Source organism: Melitaea cinxia, chromosome 12, assembly GCF_905220565.1.
Source record: "Melitaea cinxia chromosome 12, ilMelCinx1.1, whole genome shotgun sequence".
Lineage (NCBI taxonomy): Eukaryota > Metazoa > Arthropoda > Insecta > Lepidoptera > Nymphalidae > Melitaea > Melitaea cinxia.
This window is the reverse complement of record NC_059405.1, coordinates 3,108,609-3,136,245: the sequence shown is the minus strand read 5'-3', so window position 1 is coordinate 3,136,245 and position 27,637 is coordinate 3,108,609. Positions and strand designations below refer to the sequence as shown.

Below are 27,637 nucleotides of genomic sequence, written 5' to 3'. Positions count from 1 at the left end.
TTACGTGAGATTATTCCGCCAGTCGTCCTGCGGCGCTGGTGCGGTGCAGTTGGTGGCGCACCATCGCGACTGCGCTGTGGGTGGACACGGTTTGCCTCCAGGACGTTGGCGACGTAAGATTCTTCGTGTGCGTAATGCCGATCCGACACAGCCGCCATCATTTCTGCAGGGACTCCATTCTCCCCAGTCTGATACACGGCAATCTAGCAGCTCTGTTGAAAAATGATATTGATTAATAAGAATTCATTGTGAAGAATATATACAGTATAAGTAAAACCAAACACCAATATCGTTATTGAAGATGAATGTTTTATTCATGATAAACAAAATTTATAAGGAAAACAATTCTTGCCCACACAATGTTATGTTAGATGATAGATAGATGTAATACTTCATTCGAATGGGGTATGTAAACGTGTGCGACTTCAAAGTTAAAGCTAAATATGTAGGTGTTTTGTGAATTACTTTAATATAATTATAAGTTTAGAATATTTTTTTTTCATAAGATAGATGTCTCTTTATGCATTTTTTATATTTAACTCTATATATTTTATAATTTTTTTTCTTGAGTCTTACTTGCTCTTTTCCGCTTCCTCCGTTCTGCGGGGTCGGTATTATCAGCTCGCAACTTGCGGCGTCTCCTTGCTCGGTATCGTCTCGCGAGGCTCCTCAGAGCTGATCGCTCGCTGGCTGTCGGCCCTGATGTTGGTAGCTCGTTCGCTGACCGAGGTTCTTCGGTCGTGCTCGCTGTGTTGTTTGTACTGGGTAGATACATAAAATTTTATGCAGTTATTCAATTATATATTTTTCTGAAATGTGGCGCTACTGTACTGAATGCACATTTTTATTAAATAAAGCAAGATTTTTTTTTGATTCAAAGTGTTGATCTTTCGATTGCTGACAACGCAAAAAGATTATTTTTTTCCGGATTTATTGACTTTAAATCAAATTTACTTAAGCATTAGTTACACATTATGCAAGAAATTTCTGTAGACAGAACGAATAAATAAAAACACATCTCTTACCGTCCCACTAAAAGTAAAAAAATATACATTAACCATTAACTTGTTTGCATAACATTGTATCTGTTGCGTCGACGGTTGTGGGTTCGATCCCCGCACATGACAAACATTTGTATTGGCCATACAGGTATTTGCCGTGGTCTGGGTGTTTGTGCAGTCCTTGTGGGTCTCCCTACCGTGCCTCGGAGAGCACGTTAAGCCGTCGGTCCCGGTTGTTATCATATCTGATAGCGATCGTTACTCATATTAGGGAATATATCCGCCAACCCGCATTGGAGCAGCGTGGTGGATCAAGCTCTGATCCTTCTCCTACATGGGGAAAGAGGCCTATGCCCAGTAGTGAGATATTACAGGCTGAAGCGAACCATAAACTTAAAAACAAGTCAAGAAAAAATATTAACTTACATTGAGTAGTAAGAATAAGCATTATCGGGTGTAGTGAGAGATCCCTCAGAGTAGATCCTCGGCGCCTCATCTCGCTCTACTTCCTCAGCGATGGACAGAGCTCTGTTCCCATCAAGGACGTCAATGTTGTTATGACTGAGTTTGTCGAGCTGAAGCACGTCGTATCGTTGGTCGTCGCTATCTCGGTGAAATACTTCGGAGAGCTCGTATTCGCGGAGCTACATAAGAAAAACAAACAGCGAAATTCTGAATGTAGAGTTCAAATCTCCAAGTTTTCATGCACAAAATGTGTTATTTTCTGACTCTTATTTAGACTGTCTTACAATTTAAGTCTCGAAAGAGCTTAAAAAGGCTTCAGAGCGTGATGGGCTGTATATTAACATTAGTATAGGAAATAGATGTGATATCAGCATTTCGATCTCAAGTGTAGTATTATCCTTAGTATAATTGTGTATTACTTAGCCTAATAAGCCGAAACAGAGACAAATATATTTCATTGTTGCGCCACGGTGACCATTTTAGTCTTAGTGCTTTCAAACAAAAATATATGCTTCTACTTATCTGATCACAATGATAGATTTTCCTAACATATATAACTGGCCATCTTAAAGATTGAGTCGAAAAAACTAAATATCGGTTAATTGATACATAATCTCTAGTTTGTGGTAGTCCTTAACGTTACGAAACCATAAATGTATCTCAAATATATATATTTAAGAAATAAATTACACTAGCAGCATTCACGTTTCAGTATGATAGGAGGAGATAATATTTCAATTTTGTAGACATCTTTTGTATCGTAATTTTGTATAAATTGAAAGATTTAAACTTAAACTGAAATTGCGATAATATCTTTTTTAATATTGTATTACTGTTTAAACATAATATATAATGGAATTAATCAAGCCCGTCAAAGTAAATTTAGGCGAACGATGTGCTGTAGATGATATTTAGAAAATCAATTTGTTAGTACAAGAAAATTGGATTTTCTCTATTCAGATAATTTACTTTCGAATATGAAGTTAACTGTGTTATATTATATTATAATAGTCAGCAAATAGGCTATGATTCTAGATGAGCAAAGAGATATTATCCAATGAAAGAGACATTATGCAGCTCAATTTGCTGTGGTTCTCCGCTAAGGGGTAATTAATGAAAGTCTCAGAATTTTTGTTTTAAGAATTTATGAAACATGTAGGTTTTACCTCTATATTTTTTTAGACATTAGCATTTAACATTTGAAGTATCTGTGGTGGTAGCTCAAACTTATTCGTATTTTCAACTAACTATTATGATTTTACGGGCTTAACAAAAAAAAAATCACTTTTAGTTCATAATTGATGAAGATATTGTACATGTTAAATATAACATGCTAAATATGTTTAAGCTATTTCCATGGCAAATTTTTTGCAGAAGCCAAAATATATATGAAAAATCAATCAATAATACCTTTATGAATTGAAAAGTAGCAATCGGAGGCAGTCGTCTCAAATGTGGATAGAAGAACGAGCCAGCAGGGTGGGAGGGGTATTTGGATGTGATGCGATACGCTACTCCCTGCGGCGCAGTCGGCCAGTTGGGGGCCGTAAATGTAAAACCGTTGTCAGTACCAGCATCTAGTGGATCCACCTAAAACATTGACTTATTTATTATAAAATGAGGATGTTATCACTTAAACTTTATTTTTAGTGTGTTGTCTCTTATACAGGCTGTGTTGATTTTTAAGGGTTTTTTTAATTGAACGAGTTTGGATGTGTTTTTTGAGATTGATCTTCTAAGGAATATCTTTAGTGAGTCTTTTTTCTTTTGTTAAATTTTTTAATTATTTATTTATCACATTTAAATGTATGAACATTTTTAAGTCAAAGTCAAAAGTCAAGTAAATATATAGTTACCTCAATAGTGATGCTGTCTAACCAGTTGCCGTCGACGCAGAGATCAAAGCTGTCAACTCCAATGAACCAATCTGGCGACGGAACCATTCGAGCCATTACCGATACCTGCGGAGAAATGAGGTTATATCGTCCTGTACCATGGACATTTCCTATATATGTTAGTTTTAAATATGCAGTTTGTAATTTTTTTTTTACATTTAATCTACAGTTTAATATATTTTATACATAGTAGATACTAATAAAATAATTACAAAAAATAAAAATAAACGTAAGACTTATGATTCAAATACATACCTAATGTAACTTACTACATCATACAATACAAGGAACTCATCAAAAAATTATGTGCTAGTGAAATCTAGTGGACCTTCTGGTGTAGTAAAAAAAATAATGTTATTAATATTTGGTTTAAAACTTGAACGTATAAGTTTAATACGTAGTATGTGATACTAAGTGTGTCGCACCAACTTCGAGAGGGAGGCCGATAGGAGAATTTGATTGGTCTGGGCAGCGTTTGGCAGACTTGGTCAAGTCTTCACTTCGAAGATTCTGCAACGCTTGAAGACAAAAGTCTTCGAGCAATGCTTCCTGCCTGTGTTAACATACGGAGCAGAGACGTGGACACTGACGAAGGGACTGGTCCACAAGTTTAAAGTCGCTCAACGTGCAATGGAACGGGCTATGCTTGGGGTCTCTCTCAAAGATAGGATTAGAAATGAGACTATCCGCGAGAGAACGAACATAGTATAACGAATATAACATCACAGTACACAGTCCATAGAATTAGCAAGTTGAAGTGGCAATGGACTGGCCATCTGTGCCGCAGGACCGATGGTCGTTGGATCAGACGGGTCCTAAAGTGGAGACCGCATCTTGGCAAACGCAATGTGGGACGTCCTCCGGCCCGTTGGACCGACGATCTGCGTAAGATTGCCGGTGTAGGCTGGATGAGGATTGCGGAAAACCGGGATGTTTGGCGCGAACTTGGGGAGGCCTATGTCCAGCAGTGGACTGCAATAAGCTGAGCTGACTGATGTGACGTACGTACAGTGTGATATGTACCTTGTTGTATGTGTGAAATGGTGTAGTCAGTAGTTTTTTTTTTATATATTTTCAAGAATTTAAAACAATTTTAATTAAAATTTATGTTTATAGAAAGCAACGTATTATTACTCTAAATATTAATTATAAGCTACGGTTTTTAATTTTAATACAAAAATGAAGCCTAAGCAATAAAAAGTTGTTTATTCCATTTAGTGATAGTTTAATAGCAATTGAAATTAATAATTTCACTTGCCAAAGGATATTGTTTCAAATATCAAAGTGTATTTGACTGTCCAAATCGTATTGAGAAGCTAAAATTTAATAGTTTCGAATATTGCAGTGAAGGAATTTATTGGACGGTATAGATTTAGGATTAATATAAACCAACAATGTATGACAACTTTATATTAACAAAATTTTAAATTACATAAAATAAAATGCCGTAATAGAATAAATTTTTATATTTGATTTGCAAAAACACACAACACAACTGCAGCAAATCAAGTCTATATAGCGTAAACAGACGTCATCATCATCAAGTCACGAGTAGAGGTCGGACCGAGAAACGCCAATGCAACCCTTAATAGTTTAATCGTTCAGTAGATACCGTAGGTGTTTTCTAATAAAATCACTTAACAAGCTGAGCTTAGCAAATCTCTATCCTGTCACTATCCAACCTACAGTATCCTACCTCGTATTTATTTAACATGATTTAGCATTATGATAGTGACATGTCATGAAGTGACCCAAAATGTAACAACTTTCTTGGTCAACTATTTAATCTGGCCTTTTAGTTGGGTAGCATAGTAACAATATTTTGAGAGCTTAACCTCGATGAAGTCATTTTGTTGAGGGATATAATATTTTATCGTTAGTACTTTGATAAATTACGAAAAGCACTTTATAACCGACCTAACCTAACCGACTTCAAAAAAGGAGGAGGTTCTCAATTCGACTGTATTTATTATGTGTGTTACTTCTGAACTTTATTGGTTGGACTGATTTCGATGATTCTTTTTGTAATCAAAAGGTTGTGCTTGTCATGTGGTCCTATTTAAATTTGATTAATTCCCATTTTAATTTGACGTGTAATTTTTGAGTTATCTTCAGTATTACGTACTTACTTGTCCATATTTTTTCATATATCTACTTGTACAACTTGTTCGTGTAATTGAAGTTTTATTTTTTCGTTTGCGAGTAAACGAAATTATTCAAAAGTAAAATTACAGTCTATAGTTAAGAATAATTAAAAATTCAAAGATATCCTCACCATAAAATATTATATTGATTACAAAAACATAATGTTTTCTTGCATATCACGTCCGGTGTACAGAATTTCATACGAGTGTATTCTCAGTAAATCAGCTGTGACAGTTGTACCGACCGACATTCAAGTGATATGGGTTATCTTTATCCCATTTTGGTAAAACCTTCACAGATGTAATTCTAATTAAATTATTCGAAAAAAGTAAACAGTAAAAGGTATTAAAAAACCAACTACCGTAACTTTATTTAATCGAGGTCAATAGATATATCCTTAGACTATAAGTGTCGACCTCATCGACCTCTTGACCTCCCTGTACTGATAAACGAGCCGGCATAAAAACTTCGCTGTAAACAACCGAAATTACTCACAACTGTCTATAAAACAGCCGCCACTGTTACGATAAATTACCCTTTTATTACTCGATTTGAATCGTCTACAGTTTTTTATGTTGTCGTCTGTCGTATCGTAATTGTTGTTTTGTTGTTTGCTCTCCCGGGCATTAATTAGTGTTGAAATACGATATTTTTCGAAAGGGCCGAACGTTTTACGTATCGTCAATTTAATTGCGTAATTGTCGCTGTCGCATTGTTGTCTGCAATCGTTTCGGTGAAACGTTATCGCATGAACTTGTGCTTTGTGGTTTCAATAATTGTGTGTTAATTATTAATGGCGACATTCAACTTTGAATATTGACATCGTAAATTGTTATTATATTTTATTTAGTTCGGATTGTGGTTTTTATTGCCTTCTTTATATATATTTTTTTGTGTTGTTGAATAAAACATTACAAATAAATATATTTGTTATTCTTCGCTTGCTCGATATTCTGTTTTGTTTACGAGTATATTACAGTATACGAGTATATTACAGTATAAAATAATTCTAACGTAAAATGTTCTATTTTAGTGTACTTATATTTAATACAATCTTTTTTTATGGTCCGAATAAAAAACGACTATATAACTTCATAAAAATTGGTGTTAATTGTTTCTTTTAATGTAATTTTTAAACACAATTATCACTAAAAGTTATTTAATTGCGAGTTGTGGATTGCAAATATTAAATAAGTACTCTAGGAGAGATTGAAAATAATCAATACTTCGGCCCCCAACATTGGAAGTGTTAACAGATATGAATGTGGTATGAAATACAAACTAAGATAAAACACGTGTGGAAGTCTACGGCGTTATATACATTTTCATTACTAACCAACAAGAAAACTATACAAGCAACACACTGACGTGAAAAATAACATTTAATGACTAACAGCTTCAATACATGTAATATGTATATTTATTTATTTATTTATTTATTCTTAATGTACCCCGAAATACAGACACATATAAAGAAATATACAATACAAGATGTACAAAGGCGATCTTATTGCTAAATAGCGATTTCTTCCAGATAACCTTTGGGTACTGTATGTAATATTGCATTGTACTCTAATGTAATGAATCGTATTGCAGTACACTATATCGTAATGTATTTGTATTGTATTATAAAGACTTACTCTAGAGTGATTTCCGTCAACAAAGAACTCAGTTTCGGTTCTTCCCGCGCCTTGATTGATTGCTGGAGCTCCGAACACGTCGAGAGTACCCGGACTCGAACCCAGCGCATCTGATCGACCAGATTCGGCGAATTGTCTGACTGGTGCTGACACTCGTCGTCCCAAGCGAAACAAAATATAAGACCGACTGTGGGATACGCCTGTGGACAAAAAAATATATGTAGGAAAGAGGTGGTCAGACTAGTTGATTACAATGTAATGTAACATAAGACAGTTATTAGGTAACGGGGGGGGGAAGAAGTTTAAGAACTTCGTCTCCCCCCCGTTAACTTAGCATTCGATGGTGCCGGGTCCATTCTATGTCAGAGGGAGAAACTCAAAACAGTTCTTAGGACTTGCTTTAAGGAGGCCCCCTTTGAGATGTACATCAACGCTCACCTTCACTGCTCGAGTTGCCCGCTCTGCCTAGCCAAATTATAGATCGTAATGTAATATTTAATAATTAATTCGTTTGCATAAAATAATTATTTATTAAAAGAGTCTAGGTTAAGCTACTAGCAGGATACAACAAGTGCACTATATAACTAACAATCGGTATAATCGCGGCTAACCGCGATTATACCGATTGTTTTATACATCGCTGTCCCCGGGCAATAAAGCGGTAATATCAAAAATCAAATTTTACAGGAGAAATAAAAGAAGCTAATTTGTTTATAGTGCAGTGTACAGTGATCCAAAACAGACGTTCAATATGTCAAATGAAAGCTATTTTTTTTACCAATTTAAGCTTTTAAAAATATTTTTTAAAAAACAAATCGTATATTTTTTTAATGAAATAATTAAAAAAATGTATAATACAATTCATAGATGATACTATTTTAATGGCAAGATAATTAACAATTACTGTAAAGATGTTCACCGGTTTTTTGTGTTATTTTTCTTAAGAATAATGCAATAATACATAGCTTAGTCGTAAGAGAATTATCCATGCAATAAAACGGTTATTGTCATTTATTCTAACGAAATATTAATAAAAAAAAACTGAGAAAAATAAGAGTGATAGATTGATACTCAGAGAAGCCAAAAATTAAATAACATTAAAAAGGGTGTAACCGGCGTATACCGCTTTATTGCCCGGGGCCAGCGACATGTCAGAATGACTCGAATAATAGAATGAGTGAGGGTAGGTAACTATCGAACGATGTGCTAGGTGGCGTGATCTTTGCATCCGTTGTTTATAAATCTCTTGTTAATTGCCTACGACAGCACAGGTGCCGACATAATTATATTTCTAAAAGTCTACGTTACGTATAAAAATATAGGCAAATATAAGTAGTTCATTCGTACGTGGTTAGATACCAGCTCTCACTCAGGCTTTGATTTACTCACGCACGCAAAATGTTAAAGCATTGATGTCGACGAAAAACATTTTTACTGATGTACTCCCACGACATTTTGCTGGATCGAACAGCAAGATTCGAATCAAAATATCCATTAACGTGTCAAAGGTAATTGAAATAAACACGTGCCGTAAAAATCTTCGGAGTTCGAAAATCAATGAATATATAAAACTTTTATATTACAAGTACAACAAGTAGGAAAATAACTAATGTTGTTTGTTGTTGTACTACTTGTGCATCGACTTACTAATTTCATATATTAATTTACCCATCAAATTTTAATAGGGATAGATAATTTAGTACAAGGAAAGCCAAGTGCGAGGTGTAGTTAATAAAAAACCAGTACATCACTCTTATTTGCACACATTAGGTAAATTTTAAAGATCAAATTTCGAGAAATATAGCGATAAATATATATGTATTTCTTAAAAACACTTAGTTAAAAAGGTTTTATCTTTCAATAAATAGAATATAGAAATATTGGTATATGTATATATTTTTAATAATTTCAATATAGAGGGGTATCTCTTAGTTAGAGATATCTTTTTACTAGCTGTAGTTTCCACATCTTTCTAAGTTTAAACAATTCTTAATATCAATAATGGAGAGTTGTCAGGGATTACTTAAGAAATGAAAAGTATATTGTTCATTGGCAAACAGATCTTTCGAGAACAGCAGAACCAATATCACTTATAAAATGAGAATAGTTTCTATTAAATAAAACTATTTTCTTCGTTTTTGTTTTTTTTTATGATGGCCACTATATTTTTGAACAAACTCATAAACAGACTTTGTCTCACTACACCTGTCAACTAAGCTACATTAATTACAAGAGGAAATTGCGAACATATTTAGTTTATTTATCTTTTACGTTTTATTTTCCTTATGTTTAATTTAAGTGTCTTAAAATAAGCCTACTAACAATTAATGACATATTCTTTTTTTAATGAATCACGGTTCACGGTTCCTTTAATGAAGGTTTATTAAATCTTACATGAATCCGGCATGAAAAGGGATAGCAAACGGTTTTTGTAGAGATTAAAGATAAAAAATATATATATAATCCTTGACTTCGGTGAGTATACTTTTTAATGGCTTTTATTTGCGTTAATTGTGAAGGGATCGTATTACAATCCAATATTTTATATCAAGCCTTTCATCTCGAAACTCACAAAGTTCTCGTGGAAGTTTTCAATCTGTTTAATTAATTAGTGGAAAATGAATTTGAATTTAGTAGTTAGTAAGTAGGTAATTTATTAGCTTGATAATTAGTTTAGCTAGTCAAAATTATGTTCAAGTAGTGATCGGAGGTTTTTTATTGATGGGTATTTTGACGATAACGTCAGGTTCTTATATTCTTAGAAACTATTAGTTTTTCTCACAAACCGCGCTGAAACAATATATTAAGTAAAAATTTCAGTCAATCACTTTTTAACTAGATACAATTTGTGTCGTTTTAATTGTAATGAAAAAGTAGTATAAAAAAACAAACAATCTATACTATATACCCTCAAGTATAATAATAAGATGTTAAATTGACAATATGTGTCAATTTTTACGCTTAATTAATTCTTTTTTTTATGTCACTAGGTCGGCAAACAAGCGTACGGCTCACCTGATGGTAAGCGATTACCGTAGTTTATAGACGCCTGCAACACCAGAAGCATCGCAAGCGCGTTACCGACCCAATCCCCAATCCCCCCAGGAGGAAAAAATATTAATATTTTTTCGACTTTAACATTTTAGTTGCTATTATAAGTATTAGAACCCTGTTGAAAAAATTCATCGCAAATTTACTTATTTCAAACGCATTTCTACTACGACGATTGCATAATGATGGTTGATTTGTAACGTTTGTTATGCAATAATGCAAGGTAATTGTTATAATTTCCCTTTATTTCATCCGCATTACCTTATCGGAAAATCATTATGACACCTTTATGACGTCATTTTAATACTGAATTTCAGATTTGATACCGAATCATAAACTTACATACACTATGGTGGAGTTGCAGATTGACCATAAACTTATTATAGTGGTATTATAAACAAATAATAGAGCATTAATATATTTTTATCACAAAGGTGGGAAACAAGACTTCGTTTTGCCTGATAGTAGGTTAACGTAGCAACATCCGCGAATCCACATTGGAGCTGCGTGTTGGATTAAGCTCTGATCCTTCACCTACATTGGGAAAGAGGCCTATGCTCAGCACTGGGATATTAAGTGTATGGACGCAAAAGACGCCGCGTTGGCACAACGGTCACAGCCATGGATTGTACCTGTTGCGCTGGCGGTTGCGGGTTCGATCTCCGCAAATGACAAACATTTGTATTGGCCATACAGGTGTTTGCCGTGGTCTGGGTGTTTGTGCAGTCCTTGTGGGTCTCCCCACCGTGCCTCGGAGAGCACGTTAAGCCGTCAGTCTCGGTTATTATCATATACACCTGATAGCGATCGTTACTCATAGTAGGAATATATCCGCCAACCCGCATTGGAGCAGCGTGGTGAATTAAGCTCTGATTCTTCTCCTACACGGGGAAAGAGGCCTATACCCAGTAGTGAGATATTACAGGCTGAAGCGGACGCAGGAAACACCGACGCTTATTAGACACCATAGGAACACAAAAACTCTTTACAGTGTTTGGCTTCAATTTTCTGTTCGGTGCCTCTCCAGTCGGGCTGCTACAAATTTTAACCTAAATACTTCCTACTGTGCCCTATGGAAATTAAATAGAAATAGAACGAGAAGCATTAATACTAGATTAAGGGGAACTGTAACGTTTATTTAGTTTAATTATATTTATATAAATGAAGTCGAAATAATAGACTCACTGGCCCGTTTCTGCTTGATGAAATGAATGTTAAACTTTGATAACGATTCAAGGAGGAATGAGTCAGGGGAATGTCGAGCCAATGACACCGAAATAAAACAATTGGTTGCGTTAATAAATCTACGAGTATTATTGTTTCGTGACGCGGAATTTAAAGAAATAACGATGTTTGTGAAAAACAAGAATAAATAGCAACTTATTTTGTGTAATGTTTGTAATTTTTATAAAATTTCGTATATATAATATATATATGTCTGTCTTTTAGCGTATGTATATCTATTTACAACTGCTGAATATTAACCTCATATTTTTATATGAAAAAGTCGTGAGTTTAATGTGCCAAACATTGTCAAAGTTGAAAGGTTAACTGTTACAAAACTTTTTATGGGGCATTTGCGAGTTTTTAAACGAAAGATTTTGACTATTTCACTTCAGCCTATCACAATTCACTGCTGGACATAAGCCTTCCCTAGCTCGCACCAAAAATGGTGCGAACACATGTGTTTTGATATAGTAGTCATAGTCACCACGCTGGGCAGTCGGGTTGGTGACCGCAGGGCTAGCTTTGTCGCACCGAAGACGCTGCTGCCTGTCTTCGGCCTTTATATTTGAAAGCCAGCCGTTGGATGGTTATAATGCCATCAGTCGGCTTTTTAAGTTCCAAGGTGGTAGTGGAACTGTGTTATCCCTTAGTCCTCTTTTACGGGTTACGACACCCACGGGAAGAGTGGGGGTGGCTATATTCCTACCTTAACCTTTACTACCGTAACCACACAGCACAGGTTTCGGTTGCTTGATTACGTTTATACATGCGTTAATATATTTAATGATAGTCATTATTTACTAATTATCCGACTGTACCAGAAAGTTGTGTAATAATGTTTTTTCAATAGTGTAATATTTTTCACAAATTTCTTTTTTTCATACAACTAGGTCGGCAAAGAAGTGTACAGCTCACCTAATGGTGAACGATTACCATAGTTTATTGACGCCTGCAACATCAGAAGCATTGCAAGCGTGTTTCCGACCCTACCTCCATCCCCCTTGGGAGCTCTGGTCACCTTACTCACTACAATAACACAACACTGCTGGAAAGCACTCAGTTAAACTGTAATATTATTTTAATTAATTTTTACATATATTATGAGTAAAATAAACTTTTTAAGCACTTTCTGATCGTAACAATACATGTTTATTTGTGTATTTGTGATAAGTATTACAAGATCTAATTGGTTTCTTGAAACCAATGGGTCGGGAAGAGATTTGATAATATATTACCTCCGTATTAGTGATAACCGGATGTGAAAGTTTGAGAGGCTTTTTAGATAAAAAGATTAAAACAACCGAAGTAGCGGAACTTATACAGATAAAAACTAATGAGTTAATAAATTTAAATTTAATGTCATCTATACCAATTAAATAGACCAACAAATTAGTATTTAATTATTTAAGAACGTCGGCGTTTTATAAATTATAAAAAGTTTTCACGAAAATTGTAATCGTAACGTAAAAATAGTATTATAACGCACATGACACGATTAAGATAACTAACGTATATTAAACGACAAGAATTTATTCCGGTAGTACATTTTTTATTAATAACTGTATTTCGATCGAACGTATAAAACGTAATTCAAGAGTATTAAACTTTTTAAGACACGCTTTCCTAAAATACATCGTTATTTGGAATACATTTAAATCGACGATACAAAATGTTCCCTCGTAAATTCTGCGGCAGAACACTGTCGTGTTATTTACGTAACACGTGACTCAAATAAAAAGTAAAAAAAAAACTTTATACAACTTTTTCCTTGCGTTTTGCTTTGAAATTCTCTGTAGCTTTCAAAATTAATTTAATTTATCAAAGAATAATAATGTGTTCGATGGTAATTCTGTTTGTTTTTTCTGCTGTGGTGTTTGTATATGAAAGTTCCCTATACGTATCCTTTATAATTATTTTGCATAGGGAAACAATAGGAACTACATATTTCAGACGTTACTCGTCTGATTTGTAAAAGATTTTTGCATTAGTGTAATAATATTTACATTTATAAGAAATGCGTGTTGTATAAACACGTCTACGTCCACATCTATATTAATATTATAAAACTGAAAAGTTTGTGTGTTTGTTTAAACGCTCTAATTTCTGGAACGAATCGTTTGAATGTTAAATTTCTATTTGTGCTATATAACATCACGCTTTGACCAATAAGAGCTGAACATCAATAAGAAATGTTACGAAAAGGATACAAAATATATAATTATTATATGGGTATTTTTTGAGACCTTCCGTTGCGTGAGCTGCGTAAACGGTTAAAGCTAACCAAAAATTATGTAGAAGGGACTTGATTGACATTAAAAGTTCTAAAGTCCGCGAAAGCATGTTTATCTTTTAAGGTTAACTCATTCTAACCTTTTTTATGGTAATCAAGTTTATTCTAAAATAATGTTATTATTTGCGAAGGTGGTTTTTTAGATGATATACTTTATGATGATATCTTTATCCAAATAAATACGATAGTCATAAGAAATACATATTTTTTTAATAAATTTTCCCACGAAATTATTTGATCTCAATGAATGTCTTAGAAATTATCAGTTTTAAAATAACTCTGAATCCTTATGAATGAAAAATACTTCGTCAATAAGGCAATTTTATGAAGATAAATTTGTCTTTTATAGAATTTAAGTTGGTTTACATAAATTAGGAGATAATGTAAAATCAAATGCATCGCGCCGCGCGACTTCGTTAGTCGTCGAGTTCCACAGTAATGGTTTAAAATATTTTAGTACGTTTGTCCTCAAATTAACTCGGGTGATAACACTACTTGTTTATAATCAGAACGTGAATACTTTTCTACATTTGAACTATATAAAAAAAAATAGAACCTAAAAATAATCTGTAATCCAAACACTAAACATATAGGCTAGTACAATTGTCGGAATATGAATGGACGCTTTCCATGACCAAAGAGGTGCCATCGTGTTTACATAAGCGTGATTCATCCGATACGAGTCTGTTGAACTCCCGCGCTGCCAATTGGCCGCGATACAGAACGAGAATAAATGCACAGATAAATAATTGTTTTACTCATACGATGTAAAAAATAATCTAAAGTATAGGGAATCTGTATTAATAAATGTAATATATGTATCAAAATAATCACCGAAAAGTATGCATGTATATATTTTCTGAACGACTGCGCCAGTGGATATTTCTTTCAAAATGTTCACGAAAAAAAATGGCGGTACGAAGTCAGCTAGTGTCAAGATGATACTTTCTGAATGTAAAATGTGGTCTCGAAAATGCTAGAAAACTGAATATTTGAATGTTTCTAGACACATACTAATTGGAAATGCACTCGTATTCGCCGTTTCTTCCACGTTTTAAAAAAATGTCTTAAAAAATCAGTAAATGATTACTTTGTTTTTCGTAGAATTATAAATTTTATTTAATCTCTTCACTTCAGCGTATCGTAGTCCACTGCTCAACAAAGGCCTCCCCAAGTTCGCGCCAAACATCCCAGTATTCCGCAATCCTCATCCAGCCACCACCGTACATCGTATATTACGTACATCGTCGGTCCAGCGGGCCAGAGGGTATCCCACACTACGTTTGCAACACGCGGTCCCCACTCCAGGACAATTTTATTTAGCCATTTTCTTTTAAGTGAATGGTCTTTTATCTGTTTGTACTTTTTTCTTAGCGTTGATTTTAAATAACATCACATGATTATATATTAAAACTCCTTAGGAAACAATATTTTACAGCTCACGCTGTAACCCAGATGTTTGAATACGATTATCTCTTCAAAACTTTAATAAAATCACTTTAGTGGTTTGATGTGTATGCAGAAATGATATCATATTTTATTTTTCGTGACGGTTCTTTTCAGCAAACTTCATTTTTCATACTTCACACTTTATACTTTGATGTATTATTCTACAATAATACAAAAGCGTTTTTAAATTATTCTTGAACAGCGAAAATTTTATTTTGACTTTGATTTTAACATAAATATGCTAGATAAGCTGGATAAGCATGGATTTATATGTACATACTTTAGTAAGTAAAGTCGGTAAGAATTTATTTCATATATTATAATCTCAACATTATCAGCTAGATTTGCTTTTTTATATGCTTATTTACAAGAAAAAGTAGTAAGTCAAACTTTCAAGGACTATAGTCCTTGAAACCAATAAGGTCCTGGAAAAGAAACAGTGTTACAATGTTTTTATTATCTCTATATATATAAAAGCGAAAGGTCATTCATCACGAAATCTCCGAAACTATAACACCTACAAACTTGAAATTTGGCAGGTAGGCTCCTTATAAGACGTAGGCATCCGCTAAGAACGGATTTTACGAAACTCGATCCCGAAGGGGGTAAAACGGGGGTTGGAAGTTTGTATGAAAGTCCTATGTTTTTGAAGTAAGAGACTTGAAATTTGAAATGTATGCTCTATAAATGGTGAAAAAGTGTCTAAATAATGTATCTTTAAAAATCAACTCCCTTTTAGGGTTAAAACTGGGGATGGTAGGTTGACTCACTCATCACGAAATCTCCGAAACTATACCACCTACAAACATAAAATTTGACAAATAGATTCCTTATAGGACGTAAACATCCGCTAAGAACGGATGTTACGAAACTCGAACAGTAAGGGGGTAAAACGGGGGTTGCAAGTTTGTATGAAAGTTCTATGTTTTTGAAGTAAGAGACTTGAAATTTAAAATGTATGCTCTATAGATGGTAAGAAGGTGTCCAAATAATGTATCTTTAGAAATCAACTCCCTTTTGGGGTTAAAACGGGGGATGGTAAGTTGACTCACTCATCACGAAATCTCCGAAACTGTAATACCTACAAGCTTGAAAGTTGGCAGGTAGGTTCCTTATAGGGCGTAGACATTTTCTAAGAACTGATTTTATGAAATTCGACCCTTAAGGGGGTAAAACGGTGGTTGGAAGTTTGTGTTAAAGTCCCATGTTTTTGAACGAAGAGACTTGAAATTTAAAATGTACGCTCTTTAGATGGTGAGAAGGTGTCCAAATGATGTATCTTCATAACCACGTGGACGTAATCGCGGGCAACAGTTAGTGTATAAAACAAAGTCCCCAAAAGTGTATGTGATCGATTCGCTCAAAATCTACTGAACGGATTTTCATGCGGTTTCACCATTGGAGAAAGGGCTAAGAGGAAGGTTTACGGAACGGCTAAGCGGATTTTGATGAGAGTTTCAATATAATTTTGCCGGGAAAACTTTGTGACACACTAATTTCAACGCGGGCGAAGCCGCGGGCACAGCTAGTTTACTTATAAATGCAGTTCTCGCAATAACATAAACTATAACATATACATTACATTCAGATTTAGGATGAACATTTGTGGCGACATCTATCGCGCGACTACGAACTACGTAACTAGAAGAAAAACTGACGTATTTCTTCCAAAAATTAAACTAAAAGTTTTGGAGCTGATAACGATTGCACCAACAGGACAATTAACTGATATAAAAGTCCTGAAACTCAATGCATATGAAATTAAATATCACACTACTTAGAAAAATGTCAGCCAGTAAAAATTCAATTTAAAAAAAAAGCTTTTATAGTTCGGAAACGGCCTCACTTAACGACAATGTTCGTATCGTGTGTTAACGATCGCAATTAAGAGCAGGCGCACCTTATAAATGGTGTTGTTTTCTCAAAGTGGCGTCTTCTTAATATCTTTCTTTCTTAGAAAAATACCACAGACTAACAAGAACATTCATTCAGACTTTTATCGTTCTGAAACTTTATTTGAGATACTTTTGTTGTTTTATCTGATATGTAAGGTAAATCTTACAGATAAAATTATTCGACCATCACAAAATACAATAACTATTTGCTAGATAGAGTAGGCAAGTTTATTTTAATGTATCTTAAGATAATACGATGAAACGTCCTGGTGTAGTGGTGCCATTACGCGCCTAAACGCTGGCGGTTTGGGGGTTCGATTCCCGCTTGAGATGGATATTTGTTTTTAGACAGATATTTCTTTCCGTGTTGCATGTCTGTCCTCGTGGTTCTCCCCACCATGCCGTGAAGCTGTCGGTCCCGGGTGTTATCATATACACCTGATAGCGATTGTTACTCATAGTAGGAAATATTTCCGTCAACCCGCAGTTGAGCAGCGTGGTGAATTAAGTTCCGATTTTTCTCTGTGTCATTTGTATCATAAGATATTATTAAAAAAGTTATAAGTCGATATTATACAAGTAGAATAGAATTTTTTATATTAAATTAAAAGTAATAAAAACGCAGTCGAAATCAGCACGTTAGATATTATTTGTAACAAATAAATTAACGAAAATATGAAAAACTATATTTTTTATCCTTTCAGTATCCCTTATGTTATGTGGCTACCCTAAAATATAGCCACCCCCCTTCTTCTCGTGGATGTCGTAAGAGGCGACTAAGGGATAACACAGTTCCACTACCACCTTGGAACTTAAAAAGCCGGGAGATGGCGGGATAACCATCCAACTGCTGGCTTTGAAATACACAGGCTTAAGACGGGCAGCAGCGTCTTCGGTGCGACAAACCCGGCCCTGCGGTCACCAACCTGCCTATGGGCAAAGCACATGAGATCATGCCATTTTTGGAAATTGTGCGAACTTGTGGAGGCCTATATCTGGCGGTGGACTGTGATAGGCTGAAATGATGATCCTTTATGCTAGCGTCAAATCTCGTACATTCGTACGTAAACGTTTTTTAACGTAAATTAGTCATTGTAAATATTAATACGATAATTTACGTCTGCATAAGGAAATAATTGACGGGTTAAAAATAAAAAACTAAATTAATTAACACTTTCGACTTTCTGCTTCGAAAACAAGTTTGTTATCATCCTACTGGGCTTTTTTCATTTCATATATTTAAGCCAGTTGTCAAATTAGACTAGTAAATTAAGAAAATAGTGCATTCAATTAATATAAATAAAATTGATATTAATATCATCAGTATATATAGATAAATCTATAACTTATTCAAATACTCAAATAATGTAATTTTAAGTAGTCGCTAAGGCATCATTACAAATGAGAAATGAGAATCGACGGGTCAGAATTGAAGTCGTGCCAAGTTTGTACGAATAATATATCAAAAGCAATATGACTAAGTCATAGTTGAACATTTTACTAATTTTACACCGTCGTAGTGGCGCTTGTGGCGAAATATAAACTGGGCAGGTGTGGCACGGATATAGAAAACGATGAAATTTAAAAACGAAAAAGCATAAAACGAATAAAAATCACTTCCACTACACGACTGAGAAAAATTGATTTTTTTTTTGTTAAGTCAATACCAAATTTGTATAAGAGAAAAAATTTACATATTTAAAGAAAAGTTGTACAAAGTTTGCCGTGTAATTTCTAACTAAAGCGATTTGCTGTAAGAAATGTTAAACTTAACTGACATTATATATGAATGACCTACTTCTGACCTCTTACGAAAAAGAAGAGTTAAAACTTAATCCATCACACCGGTTCAATAACAGATAAGTGTATAATTTTTCCCTTCAAAAATATCAGTTGTTTTCAGACTCTTAAAATAACTAGTAGTTTCCGTGGCATGGACATAAGAACTATAACTCTGAAGACCTTAACATAAGACTAAAGAAGTAAAGACCCAGATTACACAGAAATATTTGTTTAAATAAAATATTCGCTACGAATGGAAATTAAAACCAGGATCTTCAACAATGAAATTTAAAACCAGAGCTACTTTAACGTCATAAATATTTTAACTAGATAATGTTGTATTATTTAACGATCTCTTCACAATCACGTTTTCCTAATATTGAAAGTGCAGTAATGTGAGTTATAAATATGTGAACGCTTATAAATAAATAAATATACAGGAAACATTATTTATTTATTTAATATATAAAATTCTCGTGTCGCGGTGTTTTTAGTTAAACTCCTCCGAAACGGCCTGACCGATTCTCATGAAATTTTGTGTGCATATCGGGTAGGTCTGAGAATCGAACAACATCTATTTTTCATCCCCCTGAATTTTAAGGGTAGTCCACTCCTAAAGTGTTTTTTTTTTTAATTTTTATATATTATTTTTTATTTTATTATGATTTGGCGTTGAAAAATACGTCCAACCCTAAATTTTTACCCTTCTACCACCGACCCCTATTTTTAAATAGCGTTTAGCGGCAAGACAACGTTTGCCGAGTCAGCTAGTATTTTTATATATGTTTTAGTAAACTAGTGTTCTACGTCTGCAATACTAAAAACTCAAGCGCGTTGCCGTTCCTACCTCCGATCCTTCCAGGAACTCTGGCCACCTTACTCACCACAGGAACACAACACTACTTCAGAGTAATAGTATTTAGCTGTGATCTTTTTTTTTATATCACTAGGTCGGCAAACAAGCGTACGGCTCACCTGATGGTAAGCGATTACCGTACCTTATAGACGCCTGCAACACCAGAAGCATCGCAAGCGCGTTGCCGACCCCATCCCCAATCGTAAAGGTCGTCCCCGTGAGTAAGGTGACCAGAGCTTCCGGGGGGCCACGAGATCTGGTCACCTTCCTCACCAACGGGAATACAATACTGTTTGAAAACAGTATTATTTAGCTGTGATCTTTTGTAAGGTTGAGGTACTTCCCCAGTCGAGCCGCTCCAAATTTTGAGCAGAGTCACAACACTTCAGTCTATTGTAGTCCACTGCTGGACATAGGCCAAAAATGGCGTGAACTCATGTGTTTTGCCCATAGTCACCACGCTGGGCAGGCGGGTTGGTGAACGCATTGCTGGCTTCGTCGCAGCGAAGACGCTGAGTATTATATTAAATGAAGAGCAGAGTATTATATTAAATTTATTTTTACATATATCTAATAATGATCACGCGTAACGATCTCTTAATCCGAATTTCACATCAATATGTTCTAAACATAATTATGTTACATCATCTGTAACTCGTGATTTTAAATAATTTTGTACAAAAGATTTAGAAGAAAGAATAAATTTAACAAACTCTGCGTGGGATGCTTAATAAAAGGACTTTTGAACTTTTCATTACAAGTTATTTTTAAAAGAAAAATAATAAGAAGTAGATAAGAAAACAGCCCACGCATTCTTTTTAAGAGTTTCAAATATAATAAAATAATTTTGAAATGCAATTGTTTTAGACGAACTATTGAATATGAGGGCTGTAGTAATATATTGGCGACCATTTGTTTTTAATATATAATATAATAAATAAATAAAAATATTGTTGGAAGTTTAACTTTTATAAATATTATTAAACTTATTTTCAACTTAAAAAGAATAGTAACATGCAATAGTCACGCAGTGCATCCGTGACAATATCGCTTGCTAGTTCTGAAATATCGAGAATCCTAAAAAAGTTTAGCAATAAACTAATCATGTTCATTTTACTATATATCCTATTTTAAGCATAAATCAAATAGAGATGACATGAAATCAGTACAGAGGAAACTACAGATTTGAACTTGTTTTTATAAAAAAGTAGATCTGACTATTTTATACTATAAATATGGAATTGCTTCTTCTCAATTTAAGTTAACTATAAATCCTTTGATATAATTAGCAAGATAGACAGTATTTTGACAAAAAAAATCTCAAAATTTAAAGTTTACAATAACCCAATCAAGGTTACTTTGTAGCAATGTTTTGGCAAAACAATCTCGGTGTTTCATTAAAATTATTTATATTTCATCGTAATCCGTTGTTTATTCAGCAGACGAACTTGAGCTATTTTTGTTTTGTTATTTTTTTTTTCTAATTTACGAAAAACACCATCATTTTTTCTTAAGTTAAATTCAGCTTTGAGTCTAAATTTGACCGTTTTGATATTTAAAGGTTATTTATTTATTTAACACAACGATTTTGCTAAGAAGAAGTCAATCAGTCAATTTGATATATCTATACTTATTAAATGGGTGAAAGTTTGAGAAAAAGATATCCATAGCCGGTGTCTATGAATATGATGTATTCGTTTCTATTCTTATTTTATGTCTCAATTTTATTACTGGAAACGGAAGAGGCATACATTTGGCATTTTTATAAAATGTGTTTTATTAACGTAAACATTTTTCAACCGCGACAAATACTAAGTGAGGGGTAATAACTAGTTAATATACTACACATAAGCACAATAGTCAAGATCATAAAAAATATCTACAAACCTATATCCTAGGACGAATCCACGACCGCTAGCGCATCTGCCAGTTGATGCGGCCATTACGCTAACGAGTCGTCAAATTTTTGCTTCCATAACCACAAATTTATTTATAATTAATGTATCCCTGATTAAGCGAAGCATGGTGATAAAGAATCCTTCATATCATAAAAAATATAAATACCACATTTTATTTTTTTTCTAAATTCGATCTATGCCGTACTTTTCTAGACATTTAAGATCGACCAATTTTTTTCATATTCTTTTTATAATCTGTTATGTTCCTGTGAATAATGTACTTATTTAAATAGAATGAGATAATAAAAACCGCGTGGTGGACACCAGATACGAATGAAGTTCCTTATTATAAAATATTAATTTCAAGTTGTATTCGAGGTATAAAGAAAATAAATATTCGGGTACGAATTTTTATTATGATTTTTATTAATTTAATAATTAAAAAAAAAATACCTTACAAAATTATCTTAGCACCTTTATTTTATTTACAATGATTTACAAAAATCTATACAAATAAAAAAATGGGTTGTCTTTTTGTAATATTAAAATCACCGCTTTTTACTAAATACATATGGATGTGGATGTATACAAGATACATATACTAAAATAATATTTACAATAACTATTCATAAACGGGATAATTAACATGTCTTTTTTTTCATTTTGCGGTGCTCGATATTTCGACATTAACTGCGAATGTCTTGTTCACGAGACAAATGAAAATAATAAACATAGTAAATAACCGTTTATGAATAGTTTTAGTGATAGAAGTAACCGTGTTAATCTAAAATCTTATATTTTTACAATGTTCGTCTGTCTGTTTGTTCCGGCTAATCTCTGAAACGGCTGGACCTATTTTGAAGGGACTTTTACTGGATAGCTGATGTAATCAGGAGTAACTTAGGCTACTTTTATTTTAGAAATTTATTTATTTTATAACTCAGCTAACTAAAAAATAACATTTTTATTAAATTCCACGCGGGCGAAGTCGCGGGCACAGCTATAATAAAATAATAGCAAACTGCAATAATCATAGCAGTCATCACGTAGACTATACATTAGACGCTGTATAGCCGTCATACAAAGACTATACATAAAAATCTTAGGTGTTTTTTTAACGTTACGGACGTTTCTTGCCGACTAGAGTACCGCTCTGAAACGCCCCATTAGGATCTTCGTTCAAAAAAAAAAAATATCTAGCTTATTAATTCCGCACAATATCGCTAAGAAGTACGATTATCATCCGCAATTTGAAATTCATTGCGTTATCTCTAATCATAATAAAACGCGTATGTTAAACAAATTGCCTTTTAAATTGTCGAAGCGTTTTATTAAAATAATAAGATTACATCAAAATGAGATCTTTAGTCGAATTCCAAACTGTAATTAAAGCAATTTCCAACTTCAAAGCTTTTATCCGTTTTATGGGATTTTCGACGAGAAATATTTTCTCTTATTATCTAAGACACTAATTCTATTAGACTCGAAATTTAGAAACAAACGATTTTCGTTTTAATACGTTTTAAATTTACCAATTTAAACATCGAATGTTGTATCAATTAAATCTGATTATCACAGTAAATTAAATATTTTAACGATTTAACAATTCCTTCTCGGGTAAAGAATTAGAAATATAGTTTAGAAAATTATTAAATAGTATACCTTTATTATATATAATACAGAAATATACAGAAATTTATTATCATTAACATTCTTAAGAAATACACAAATAGTAAGTATTTACGTACGTTATGTACAAAAATTAAGCTACAAAAGGTTAATCGTTACGTTATTATATATAGCTAGAATTAATGACGCTGAAACGAGGGATAGCCAATTTTCAATAAACTTTGTTAACATAAAATAAATTGGTATTTAATTAATGTAAATGAAAGTTAAAATAATCCGCCTACCGACAGTGGAGCAGCGTGGTGGATTAAGCTCCGATTCTTATTCAATACAGAGAAAGAGGTCTGTGCACAGCAGTAGGATGTTACAGGCTGAATCGTACCGTATCGAAAATTAAAAAGGGGAATAATGAAAAGCTCTACTTGCAAAATTTCCTTATTCTTAACATATCTCTATGCTATGTATCAGATACTTTATATACGGCGACGTCTGCTATGATAAAATATTGATTCGATTTGATTTTGAGTCTCGCGCTTTCGCTCACGTAATTCTCGACCCTGGAATCGAATCGAAAGGATAAAAAGTAGTTTTAGAATGATATGAACATGTATGTATGTGTCTTAACTTTCGTATTAATATTTTTAGAAGGTATAATAGAACTAATAAAATAATGACATGTATATATTATCAAATGATAAAATTTTACAACACTTCCCAAATATTCCTACAAACCCCAATTGTTGTTGTGACAGTTTAGTTTCCTGTCTTTATCGATGCCTGTCTATTTTAAAACTCGACACTGGCGCCTTGCCAAACACTTTTAAAATGACATATAGTTGTATTCAGTTTAATCTAGTTAATAGGACTTTTAATTGCCATTAATTTCATTAAATTAGTTCGTTAATTATTTACTTTGTAAATGATTTTTAGAATTTTGTTAAGTAACAATTATTGTCTGATTGTAACCAAAAGTAGGTCTTAATTTTAAATTTACGGTCAACATATCGTACGAGAGTTTCATAACATTGTTATTATAATTATTACCGAAACCAGAAACCTTTTTTTGGTATCGCAGGGGAACCTATTTACGGGTGATATTCAGGATGCCCGGGTAGGCAGTACTGGACCGTATGTCGGCTTCAGCACTGGGCGGTGCAATACCGACCAAAACCGCTGTGGGAGCCTTCAGCCGCTTTAATTGGAGGGTCCCGGATCTGCAGGCCACAGGATCCCTCCAGCGACAGGCTGGCCTCGGCGAAAAGGCCAGACTTCCGAAACCAGAAACATATTTTTATCAATAACAACTAGTCGTGCGAAGGTGTCGTGCTTTCTTATCCAGGTTTGTGAATTTAGTCTGGAGGATCCAGAGGCGAGCCGGTAACTGATGCTGACGATTCAGCCTTTCATACGTAGCTGGATCGAAAGAAGACACAGTGCGGTGTTGTTCCACTCGGCGCAAATTTTGACTTGGCACGGCTGTTTCGGCTGCTATCTATGTCGAGTGTTAAAATGTCATCACTGCAACGTCGGTAACGAAAAAACTGCGAAACACACGCGTGTTGTATGTCCAGCGTGGACTGAGCAGCGTGCATCCCTGACGACGGTCATGGAGAAGGACAGCTCACTGCCGGCTTTAATTAGGGCCATGGTCGGCACATAGCAGCCACATTCTGCAGCGAGATCATGCTGCGAAAGGAAGCAGCAGAACTGGAGTGAGAATAAGATCCATACTCGCTCGCAATTCTTCGCAGGAGGCGTGGTTGGTGACGCAGGCCAATCCGCAACCTTAACGTCAGACCAGCGGGCGATAGATCGGGTGATTTTTCATCCGCAATGCACGTGCCGAGAAGAAAGGCGCCCATAGTATTCGAGGAAGCCTCTAAGGAGACGCTTTTTACGACGGGCCCTAGTTTGGGCAAATGCCGACGGGATCGCAGAAGTACATAGCGTCACCATGATCTCGCCCTAAGAGAGATGAAGGAACACCACCAGGGTTTTTAGTCGGTTCGAGTCCGACATACACTCCAGCTGCTCCAGGGCTGGAGGTATCCATAACGGACCTTGGTAAACAAAAAAAAAAGGTTTTGAACCGACCCCAGAATATTAATATATTGTTTTAAATTTCCATGGTTGTTAACATTATTTGGATTCGTTTTTTCGGGATTTACACCATGTACCTTTTTATATTTGAGGCTCCGATATTTCTTGTTCTTCCGTGACCATGGCGCATGCAACTGCGCCGAAATATCGGAGCCTCAAATATAAAAAGGTACATGGTGTAAATCCAGAAAAAACAAACCCAGAATATTAATCTAGATGTAACACTTATTTGTATATGGATTATATATTATATATGTATGTATATGAATTTATACTTCACAGCCGCAAATTACATTACTTAATTGTATATTATAGTGATCTTTGCCGATACCCAAGTTTATAGATGGTGTTGTAAATTTAATTGCTTGATTACAATTATTTTAACCATTTGGAAGAAATGGTAAATTCTGATTTTTTGACAATATAGGGATAAAAAGTAGTGTATATACTAAGTGTTATTACAATCAGCTTATTAGTTTTGGCATAGAATAAATAAAAAAACGAGTGTTCTTTAGACCACACGACTGAAGTAAAACTTGCGAAACGTAACTCTCTCTCTTTCTATCTTTACTAACTTATATCTCCCTCTCAACTTCCGTTCGCCTCGCCCGATGACATTATCCGTAACGCTCTCGTAACACATTCACCAGCATACTTCCAAAATCAAGCTTGCGTGAAGAAGTTTTACCTCAATAAATATCCAACCAAATATACATAATTTCGCATTTATTACTAGTAGGATGTAACCTAAATAAAAATGTAAACTGAATTATAACTGTTATTTAAACTGACAGTTGAGAAACAATGAATGAAATTAAATGTTCAAAACAATATGTCAAACTTCTTAAATTTTATAAATTTAATGCTGTTAAAAGAAACTCTCATCGTTTTATTTAAAGATCACGAAAGAAATGAGACAGATCAACGAACCGGACGAATTAATAGTTTTTATATCCATTAGTTTTTAACGACCTTTTTAAAAAGCTTCTATTGTCAAATTTCTAAATCAGATAGTGATACATAGATAATGTTACAAAAATACCATCTTAATCAATTACTAAATAATTAAAAAAAGGTTGTATTTAATTGGAGATTTAAAAAATAAACATGTACTAAATATGTAATATTTTTATTATTAAATCGTAAATGTTATATATTAAAATTTTCTTGAGAAGTTATAAAAATGAATTTTAAAGAACAAGTTTAACAGAAGCAATGTTTTAATAAATATATGTATCTCTATAATGTATCTATATAATCTATAATGTATCTCTTACCATAAATTCTCGACCACTGAGCAGGCGGCCTCCAATCCGGATAATGTTTCGGGAATTTTTCTCTCGTCCAATATGTGTGAAGAACCATTCGGTAAACGGTCATTTTGTCCGGATTGCAAGCATCCGTGTCAGTCGCCGGCAGAGCTGCCGTGACAACCGGAAGTAACAACAGCGCAATCCACGCCATTATCTGTGTCGATACACTCCTCAGCTCTATGTTACATTCATACTGCTTACAAACGCCTGGCTTTAATCTGAAACAAAATTAAATCTATTAATATTCAAAGCAATCATTCAAATCTAATCCTGAGATAATCTTCATATGATTTACGATTTTTTTGTGCCAAATGAAATAAAAATAAAATTGATATGCAGATCTTGAAATAACGTTAATATTTGTGATTAATATACCAGCTTCTAGCTACGGTTTTGTCTACAAAAATATATTTATTTTACACAACGTGTATTATTATTACACTATTATTGAAAAGTTTCTAGTTATTAATTAGGTCTTTAACAGTTTAAGACGAACCTTTTTAATTGTAACCTCTTTTGATATTTAAAAAAAAGCTTCAAAAATAATAAAAAACGAAAACAGACAAATTTATTACATTACTTTCTCACCGATAATATTATTATAGTTTGTGAAATGAATGAGATCGTAAGTCAAATATCTGACGTGAGGTCAACGGTCCTTATCTATTTTCGTCCCTTTGAGGTGCAAAATCGTTTGAATCAACAGTGACAGCCAAAGCTTGTCCGAGCTGAAGTATGTCTCTGTCGGAAGTTAAAATTAAACGTCTTACATTTCAATAAGGTTTCAGAGTTGAGACATTTTAATTAGGAATGGTTCTATATAAACTGAAACAGACGTTTTAGATTTGATTTTTATATATTGGAGTTGACATTTTATATCTTTTTTTTAAATTTATAATTATTAAAAATTTTTTTAGACTAAAATAGATACAAATAATGACTCGTCAAGCACTTTAGAGAACTAAAGCTAAATATTATTCTGAAAAAAAAAACAGTGTGCT

General features: G+C 33.9%; 1 protein-coding gene across 1 annotated transcript; it reads right to left on the bottom strand.

The window, feature by feature from the left end:
* Positions 1–26,847, bottom strand: LOC123658476 (spondin-2). The gene is made up of 7 exons (XM_045593890.1): positions 26,601–26,847; positions 7,147–7,346; positions 3,323–3,427; positions 2,877–3,056; positions 1,428–1,645; positions 577–761; positions 1–212 (listed from the first exon to the last, which is right to left on the bottom strand). Exons 1-7 carry the CDS (start codon positions 26,785–26,787, stop codon positions 1–3), a joined length of 1,287 nt encoding a protein of 428 aa, XP_045449846.1. The 5' UTR covers positions 26,788–26,847.
* Positions 26,848–27,637: the final 790 nt, after the last annotated feature.